The following is a 9,407-nucleotide window of genomic DNA, read 5'->3' on the forward strand; positions in this document are numbered from 1 at the left end:
GAAAAAGTGACGTGGGATTTTAGATGTCCCAGTGAGCAGCCCTGCAGCTGCACAGCTGGGCTGAGAGATGGGAGAAAACCAGCAGCACGGCAGCTCCTCCAGCAGCCCTGGGAGCGGGACTGGAGGCGACCCAGAGGGAGAAATAACTCCTGCTGTATCACCAGCACGCTCGCTGCAGCGCCTGGATTTTCTTAGACTCTTTTCTCATGAAAATACCAACTTCCCTGACCTCGCTTGCGGGCGATGGCAAACAGCCCGCACCCTGCGAGCAAGTTTCTGTGTGTTTCGCAGAGTGTGCGTGTGAGCCGTGTCTGGGTGTTACCTGCTGCTGCAGCTCCGTTGTGCTTGGTTGCAGGACGAGTAAGGCAGCTTAAAAAAGTAGTAATAGTCCCAAAACGCTGGACAGTGTGACAGCTGTGACACAGAGCTGAGAGCAGGGCAGCGTGGGCCTGCGGGACCCCGGCCTGCAGCGCAGCAGGGTGTGGACATGGGGGTCCCCCTAAATTTGGTCCTGCCCGTGCTGACCCGGGCCTGCCTGCCCTGCCAGGGTCTGTCCCCAGAGCTCCTGCCCCACTTTGGGTCTTCTCTCCATGTGGATCTTGCCATACCCATGCCCGACAGAGGGTCTGCCCTGCCCCAGGTAGGGATAACTGCACCCCACGGAGCGCTCCCCAAAACCCTATCGGGCCCCGCCCCCTCCGCCGGCCCCGCCCCGCGGCCCCACCCCTCCCCGCCGGCGGCAGCAGGACCCTGGACAGCGGCGGCGGCGGCGGCTCTCGCGAGATCTCGGAGCGGCCCCATAAGCCCGGCCGGCGGCGGTGCCGTAGTCTCGCGAGAGCGCGGCTGCTGCGGCAGGAGCAGCGCCAGGCGGCCGGGCGGCCGCCGCCACCCGCCGCGGGACGGGACGGGTCACGCCACGCCACGCCACGCTGGTGAGTCCCGGGGCCATGGGGAAAGAGGGGGGGGGGCTGCCTGGGGGAGAGCCGTCGGCTGCTCCTCCCGAGGGGGGCGGCGGCCCCTCTGCACCGACCCCCCCCCCCCCCCTCCCCGCAGCCCACTGAGGGGGGGGGGTGGAGGCGCCCACGGGGCCGCTCGCACCCGCGTGGGTGCAGTCCCCTGCCGCCGGGGACCGAGCGTGGGGCAAGCCGCCGTTCTCCCCTAGCCAGGCCGCGGGTGAGAGGCCCGCGTCCGACTGTGCGTGTGTGTGGGGGGGGGGGGGGGTGCGTGGGGCACGCAGCCCTTCGCCCGTGGAAACCCACGGGCAGCAATCCGCGCCGAGGCCGAGCCTCGCTTACCCTCCCCCAAACCCACGCCGAGCAGCGCACCGTGGGGCTGGCACCCCAGGCACCCGGCTCGGGGGGGGGGGGGATTGTTGGGGTTTCTCCTTGGTGTTATCGCCCGTGTATTGCGCTGCAAAATCGCCCTCCCCTCCCTCCTTTTTGCACGCCCCCCCCAATTTTGTAAGCCTTCCCCGTATTGAAAAAGTCCCCCTCAAATTGCAACCCTGCCCCAATTTTGCAAAAAATAAAAAACCCCGAATTTTGCAAAAATGCCTTGTTTTTGCAAAGCTCTCGCAGCGCCCAGGCAGGTGTCGGGTCGGGGGGGCACGCCTGGCCGCGTGTCCCCGCTCCCGGCACACGTGGGTGGGGGCCGCGTCGTCGAGCCGCTGCCTGGGGAGACGTCAGCCACGCAGGCAGGCAGGCAGCTCGTATTTATAGCGCCGGGGGGATGGAGTTGTCCGTGGGCTGCCGTTGGGTGTCGGGAGACGGCACGCCGGCGAGCCACGGGGGTTTGCTTTGCCTATCCGGTGTCTTTGGTGCTGGGTGATGGTTGCAGGGGGAGCTGCCCTGGCAGACACCCCCAAATCCTCCGGAGAGCCTGAAACGCAGACCCCTGGGACCCCATGTCATGAGAAATGTGTTCGTTGCTGCCATTCCTCTGACCGAAATAGCCTGGGAGAGGGCAAAACCTGCAGGCAGCACCTGGCAGAGCCTTGCAGGCAGGTGGGGATACGTGGAGTGGCCGTCTTCATGCTTATATTTAAAACCTCAGCTCTTAATTTTTTCCTTAATTTTGCTTAATTTTTGCTGCTGGGACGGGGCTGAGCATGGCATGGCCTGGGACCGTCCTGGGATGCTGAGCTACCCCCCTCTCCCACCTGCAAGATACCGCACAAGGTGCCAAATGACATGAGTAATCGTTGAGCCAGCACTCAAGTGACTCATTAGTGACAATCACCGCTGATTTATTTTTTTTCCAGCTGATATTTTCAGCTGACTTCCCTGCTCCTTTTTGGCCTGGTTTCTGGCTCGGGCTTACAGAGATGGGAGCTGCGATGCTGTCAGGAGGCAGCCAGGTAGTTCCCTGTGCTGAAACTCTTTGCAAAAAGATAAATTAAAAAAAAAAAAAATTGGTTTTGGGCCAGGTAATGAACTTGAGGATTTCAAACCTCCCACAGCTGCCTCATCATTTGTGGGCCTGTGTCCCTTCCTCTGCCATCCAGCCTGGCCCCTCTTCCAGGGCTGGATGTAGGTCAGTTGGGAGTGGGAGGTTAAGCCCACGCCCTGCCCCACATCGCTGGATCTTCTCTTAATCTTCTGCCTTAACTGGTGCGTAAGCCTCGGGCCGTAGGAGCAGGGATTTATTTTGCTGCCAGCCAGGTGCCAGCGGTAAGCCTGGATGTGTGAACAGTGTAGAGCATCCACGTAAATAAAACAAACTGCTTTCCTACAGCGCTGTCCTTGAGCTATTTTGGCGTGGGGGGAAGGTGAAGGCGCTTCGGGGAGGTGCCTGACCACTTCACATCACTTTTTCTCTCGTTTTCCTCCAGCTTTGGTAAATCGCCGAGGTTTTTTTTCCCCTACTTTTCCTGTGCAACAGAGAAGCTGAGTGTGTGCCACCATGGCAGGTATGGGGGGGTCTCTGGGGGGAGTTGCCCCTCGCCTCTGAAGCCCATCTGGGGCTTTACTGGCCATGATGTAAGCTTGTTAGTCCCCAGTGGGGTTGCAGGTGTCCATGCTTGCAGGATCCATGTGGCCAGCGAGGGCTAAATTTGTCTTGATGCTTTTGGGTGGGTTGTTGGTGGTTATGAGGGCAAATCCTTAATTCCTGCTCGAAACTCATCAGTTCTTGGGGCTGAACAAGACTAATTAGGAAGCCTCTTGATTTATCTTCAGCTCTGTCCAGTGCCCAATGCTGGTGAAACTTTTTATTGCAGAAAAAGTGAACAACTTCCCTCCCCTGCCGAAGTTCATCCCCTTGAAGCCATGTTTCTACCAGGACTTTGATGCGGAGATCCCGCCGCAGCACCGTACTATGGCCAAGCGGCTTTACTACCTCTGGATGCGTGAGTCGCTGGGCGGGGAAGGGCTTGGGTGGGTTTGCGTTTGCCTTTACCGAAGGCTGCTCCTCTGGAATTTACCAGTTGAAAGAGCAGAGCAAGGTCAGGGGAAGTCCTTCTGGCCCTCCAGGCCATGGTGTCTCCTGTTAAAACCTGTTGGGGATGGGATGGGGGCTGCAGCATCCCACGGGCTTCGGCCCTTCCAGCCTCCAGGATGGAGGTGTGGAGGTGGCTCAGTATCTGAGGGCCATCGGTGACCTTGACATCCCGATGGAGCCCACTGCGAGAAGGAGACGGCTCAGCACCCGTGCGTCCTCCTGCCGAAGGATTTACTCCCCTTTCCGTCTCGCTCAGCTGCCAGCCAAGTCTCTGCTGGCTTCCTTTGGCAGCCGGGCTCGGGAAGGGCTTTCTCTGTCGCCTCAAGCTCCTTGTGAGCCCTTCGGCAGTGGCCCGAGGCTGAGATGCCGCTTGGACTGGAGGGCCAGGGTGCCTGCTCCCCGAAACAGGAGCCCAGGGCTTCCCCGAAAGCTGGGTCTTGCCTGTTCCTCTTGCATGCCTCTGTGTGCCGTGCTGTGCTAACAGAGCCGTCACTATCTTCTAACTCTTTGAACTAGCCCAGCTCTCTCTTCCTTACCATCCCTGGGTGGGGAGTAGAGCTGGAGGGACAGATCGCACCCCAACATACGTGGAAATGTTACTGAAGATGATGCCGATTGCTGTGTGCAGCTCAGAGCAAACTGACACCATTGGGGGTTTTTTGTTGTTGTTTTTTTCCTTTAGAAGAACTTAAGTTACTTAATCAGGCATTTTCCCTGAACTTTGGAAGCATATCAGTGCCCAGGGAGTGCTTTGCGCTTTGGAGGCAGGTTACGAGGAGCTGAGCTGGCACCGGAGAGGTTGGGCATTTCTGCTTTTGACACGGTGCCAGGCTGGCACCCCCAGGGCGGTGCCTCGCTCCGGCTTTTGGGAGCCACGTCCCATTGGGAAGGTGACCCTGGGGTAACTTCCCTCATCGTGTCAGGGGGGTTAGCGTAGCTTTTCTATGAAGGGGGAGGAAAAAAAAAAAAAAGTTGTGCTTCCCTGGAAAAGCTGTCTTGGGGGTGTTAAATCCCCTCCCCATCTCAATCTGGCTGTTCTTGCTCTGCTTAATTTAATAGAGCTCGGTTCTTGCTCCAGCCTCTCCCACAGCACAAGCACCAGCTCTGTGAGCCAATCGCCTGTCTGTTGGTTTCTGTCTCTGGAGCTCCTCTCTGGATCATTTTCTCCCCAACTCCCCCGCAAACACCCAGCCAGACACAAGCGCAGAGAGGCTGAAAGGTTCCCTCGGTGTCCTTGGGGGCTCTAGGGAGCAGCGAGTGCCCCGTCAGCCCAGCCAACTGGGCTCCTTTTCTTGCCAGCTGCAGCTCTCTTGCGGGTGGCGGTGGGAGGGTTTTAATTCTCGTCGAAATAATGAATCATTCTCAAAAATCGGAGGCGTCAGAATGCAGATGAGCCTTCTCTGCTTTGTCCTGTGTCTGCTAAGCTGGGCTTCATAGTAATAGCCCTTGTATGGCTTAACCCCGAGCAGGGGTGGGAGAAGCAAACATGCCACCCCCCTGAACTGGTGGGGCGGGGGTCAGGAGTTCAGGACTTCAGCTCTCAGCTCAGGGTGTGTTAACTTGGGGAACTCTTGCACAAGCTCCTTCAGTGAAACTGTAGCTGGAGGCATGGGAAAAAGCTTCACTTCGATTCCTCCAGTTTCCTTCTGTTGGTGGAAACGTGCCCTGGCTTGCCGTCAGTGGGAGGATACGGCTCTTTCTCATCCTCGGAGCCCCACGACCTGCTTAAGACATTACAACTCTGAGAGATGTTTTCTTTTTTTTTTTTTTTTTTTTCTCTCCTTCCTCCTCCTCCTTAGCTGAGGTTAGACCCCCTTTGGCTGAGCCATCCTGGGGATGCTCCCTGGACTCAGCCAGCTTAATTTAAGGGAAATCCAGTTAGGGTAACACATTGCTGGCCAAACCCACTGGAGGTCAGCCCCACGTGGGCATTCCTGGGGTTGGGGTCTCTCGTATCACACTGACGTCCTTGCGTACGTGCTACTGTGCTCCCTCTGTGTGTGTGTGTGTGTTTGCAGTGAACAGCATCACCTTGGCGGTGAATCTCGTTGGCTGCCTCGCATGGCTGATTGGAGGCGGTGGAGCTGTTAATTTTGGACTGGCAATTCTCTGGCTCATTCTCTTTACACCCTGCTCCTATGTCTGCTGGTTTAGACCTATTTACAAAGCTTTCAAGTAAGTGGTCACACCTGAGCCTGGCTTCTCATCGCCTTTTTTTTTGTTGTTTTCCTTCCTAAATGGTTCGCGCTTAGCTTGGGGTATAGCCTGAATATTTGGGGGAATTTCTACTCTTTCTGTCCAGCCCTTTAGCTTTACTTTCTAACCTTCAAAGCAAGGGTGCTTGGGATTTCATGAGGGCCAAAACCCCAACCCTGCAATATAAAGACACCCTACGTGTGCCTCTGGGCAGCGTCAGGGGGAGTGGTGAGGATGCAGTTGCCAACTTTCCCTCCCCTCCTGCCCATCCTTGAGGCTTATTTTATATTTTTCTGTGAGTCCTTGAGGTGCTTGTATTGATTACCCATGCTGCTGAGGTCGATCCCCAGTGCAGTATCCCCAAATCTAGAAAACTGGGGGTGTATTTCTTCCCCGTACAGGAAGGTCGAGTCTGATGGTGGGGCGGTGTGAGCCGAGAGCTGTGTCTGAACACGGATGCCCTCTTGCCTGATGCACTGAGCTGGCAGAGCCATGGGGAGGGTCTGATGCCCCGTGGCTTTCCCAGGTGCCCCTTCACCACCTTCAGCCTCTCGCAGTTTCTCCCTTGCCTTTAGTTTTGCTCTGGTGCCTGCTGTCTGCAGGCAGCTCTGCTTCTCACCACACTCTCACTAAACCACAGCTGCTTCTGCCCCGAAAGGATCTGAGATGTGGGAGCATCTCCCTTCCCTTGCAGTGCAGCAGGGATGGAGGTATAGGGAGTGACCGAGCCTTCTCTTGCAGGACAGACAGTTCCTTCAGCTTCATGGCCTTCTTCTTCACCTTCATGGCCCAGCTGGTGATCAGCGTTATCCAGGCAGTGGGAATCCCTGGCTGGGGTGTCTGGTAAGGAAGATGCTGGTCTTGTGTTGTGTGCAAGGACAGTCACTGCTGGGCTGGTGCTGTGGCCTCTTGGTGTTTTTAACATCCTCAGTGCTTCAGTCGCTTCTCTTCTTGGGGCAGATGGTTTGAGGAGCTGGGAGGGATGCTGGCAGGCTGCGGTGTGCAGAGCCAGATGGGAAAGCCCCAGGCTGTTGAACGGACTGGCTGTTTTGATCTCCTTGCAGCGGCTGGATTGCAGCGATTTCCTTCTTCGGGACCAACGTGGGGTCGGCTGTGGTGATGCTGATCCCCACCGTCCTGTTCACGGGGATGGCAGTCTTCTCCTTCATCGCTCTCACTATGGTATGGGAAGAGAAGGGGGTGCCGCGTTGCTTCGGGGAGCCCTTGCTGCTACCCTGGAAGGTCAGCGTGAGCCGCAGTCGCTCAGCGCCTCTGGATTTTCTCTTTCCAACCTGCTACAGGTGCATAAGTTTTACCGGGGGAGCGGTGGGAGCTTCAGCAAAGCCCAGGAGGAGTGGACCACGGGGGCGTGGAAGAACCCCCACGTCCAGCAGGCAGCACAGAACGCGGCGATGGGGGCAGCGCAGGGGGCCATGATGCAGCACGAGACGCAGTACTCGGCCACCCCGAACTACACCTACTCCAATGAGATGTGAGCAGCAGGACTCTGTCCTCGGGCAAAAGATCTGGGGGGGAAGGGAGGAGGAGGAAGAGGAAAGCTGAGCCGAGTTTCTGCAGCTATTTCAGAGAGTCGAAGTGTACCATAACGGTGGTTCTTTTCCCATTCTTTGTAACGAGATCGTTTTGGATTTTTTTCTTCCTTTTTCCTTCCCCCTGTTATTGTCTTGAGCTCTTCTTTTCTCCTTTATTTTTCATTTTGAAGAGGCCGTTGAGTTGACCTGCAGGGCTCTTGTTGTGTGTGGTAGTAAGTGTACGTTCACGTGTCTTCTTTTTCGCTGTGAAATAGTGTATGGTGGTGGTTTTTTAATTACTGTGGTGATAGGTGTACGTTAGAACCACATCAGCCAAAAGTCCCCCTCCACCCCCAAAAGGGAAAGATAAAAATAGCAACCAGCACCCATCTCCCCTCTTGGAATAAGCCCTGAACCACAGGTATCCGATGTGTGCGAGTTTTCTCTTTCAGTTGGTAGTGTCCAGCCACTTGCCACTGTCTCAGCAAGGGCAAGCAATCCTGGGAATTCTCCCTTTTCTTTTGCTTTTTAACTAGCAGGTGGCTGGGTGATATAGCGTTATAAAAAAAAAAAAAAAAAAAAAAAAAAAAAAGGGGAAAAAACCCCAACCCAACCCTCAATCCTGCTGTTGATCTGCTGGAAGCCAAGAGATTCCTAATCTACACCCTGGCTCAGGATCTACAACTTCTCTCAGTGTGTGGTGTTGTAAATGAGTAGTTTACATTTTGACGTGGAGGACCAGTATTTGTGCGTGACTGGGCAGGAGCCCCGGCGCACTCTGTGTGTGTGTGTGTGCGTGCGCGCGCATGTGTATGTGTTGAGGAGCGAGGACAGGTTTTCCCTGCAGGATACAACCGTCCTGTTCCAGATTCTGCATCCTGAGTCTGTTTTTTAAAGGCTTCTATTTTGAAAAGCGGCTAGAAAATTGGCAGAGCGTTTCTCAGAGGACCTATTCTTGGGTAAGGCTCTGGGTCAAATCTTGCCATCCTGTATGCAAGCACATACAATCAGTCTCACTGACTATGTAAATAGTGAAGCCAAGATTTGTCCCTGTTAGCTTTTGAGGCATGCACTAATTTAAGGCTCTTCAGGAAACCTCCAGGCTGGTGGGAAGGATTCCTGCTCACTTGTGCTTCTAAAAAGCGCAGTGAAATGTGGCCGTGTATTTTCCCAGTGCAGAAATCCCTGTTCCTGTCAGCCCCGAATCCCTGCCCAGTTAGGGGAGGTCGGGCTTTAAATAATGATCTTGCACCTTAGTGGGAGGCAGCTGAGCTCTGACTAACACCTCTTGGGCTGTGGCAGCTGGGGAAGGTGACTGGCAGACCATGGAAAAGATCAGTTTGTAAATGGGAGCTGATGGATGCTGCAGGGCAGGAGTAGGGAAAGCTCCTTCTCAGAGATGCTTTTCAGACTCTAAATGCACTTTAAATAAGCCAAATTTTTCTCCAAGTCCTAGAAAAGCAGCCCAAACGGAACCCGATCCAGCCCCTTGGCTCAAATATCTCCTGCCCGCTGCAGACAACAAGCTCAGTGTGCCACCGCTGATGCCCACAGCTAGCCAGGGCTGTGCGAGTCCCCAGCCCCTTGCCCCCCCGTCCCCTCTAGCTGTCTGGTGATGCTTGTCTGTGACTCCTGCCCACGAGAATCACCCCAAAGAGGAACTTCTCTTTTCCAGCAAAGCACACCAAGAATAGTTTCCTTTTTAAGGGTATCACTTCAGTCACTCTGCAGTAGGCAGTTGTCTCTTGACAAGACTAAAATGAAACTAATGATAAAATGCCTGTCTGTGTGCGTGTGTGTATATATATATATGTATAAAATGTAAGGAGAAAAGTAATCCTTTGCTGAGCCTATTATGTACTTAATCAGGTTTAAATATTGTGCAATTCATTGATAGCTAGCCTAAAACTTACTATGCCAAATCACGTGCTGTCATCCATGTCTGAGAAATGATGAATTAAGTGACTTCACCTTTTGCATTTACAATAAGATGCATAAATAATAACTGTAACAAGCTGTAACTAACAGACATTGCTTCAGCATCTAACCCTCCTCTCCGGTGTGTCTCCTAAACGTGCGAGCGTGAGTGCTGACCACTGAGACTCGCCCCTGCGGCTCCAGCCTTCCTTAGTTGTTGCTGACACCATCAGAGGGACGCCCAGAGAGTGGCTGCTCTTAAGCTGTGTCCGGAAAGGGCTGGGGACCACCCGCCATGTGCTGCCCCCCGACCTGTCGTGCTTC

The 9,407-nt window shown here is 55.0% G+C and overlaps 1 protein-coding gene across 5 annotated transcripts; it reads left to right on the forward strand.

Moving 5' to 3' along the window:
* Positions 1-805: 805 nt before the first annotated feature.
* On the forward strand, positions 806-9,213 carry SCAMP5 (secretory carrier membrane protein 5). 5 transcript variants are annotated; one of them, XM_030015485.1, is made up of 7 exons: positions 806-932; positions 2,831-2,908; positions 3,218-3,346; positions 5,457-5,613; positions 6,376-6,477; positions 6,699-6,816; positions 6,936-9,213. In XM_030015485.1, exons 2-7 carry the CDS (start codon positions 2,902-2,904, stop codon positions 7,128-7,130), a joined length of 708 nt encoding a protein of 235 aa, XP_029871345.1. In that variant the 5' UTR covers positions 806-932; positions 2,831-2,901; the 3' UTR covers positions 7,131-9,213. The 5 variants fall into 5 exon arrangements, with proteins under 5 accessions (XP_029871345.1, XP_029871346.1, XP_029871347.1 ...); XM_030015486.1 differs by having other exon boundaries at positions 870-926; positions 2,830-2,908; XM_030015487.2 differs by having other exon boundaries at positions 902-921; positions 2,830-2,908.
* Positions 9,214-9,407: the final 194 nt, after the last annotated feature.

The sequence above is a fragment of the Aquila chrysaetos genome, chromosome 5 (assembly GCF_900496995.4).
Source record: "Aquila chrysaetos chrysaetos chromosome 5, bAquChr1.4, whole genome shotgun sequence".
NCBI lineage: Eukaryota > Metazoa > Chordata > Aves > Accipitriformes > Accipitridae > Aquila > Aquila chrysaetos.

Bases quoted from the DNA above. Each gene is read 5' to 3' on its own strand.
- SCAMP5 (XM_030015485.1), top strand. The intron at 3,347-5,456 runs GTGAGTCGCTGG...GTGTGTTTGCAG, and splicing joins GCTTTACTACCTCTGGATGC to TGAACAGCATCACCTTGGCG. The intron at 5,614-6,375 runs GTAAGTGGTCAC...CTTCTCTTGCAG, and splicing joins CCTATTTACAAAGCTTTCAA to GACAGACAGTTCCTTCAGCT.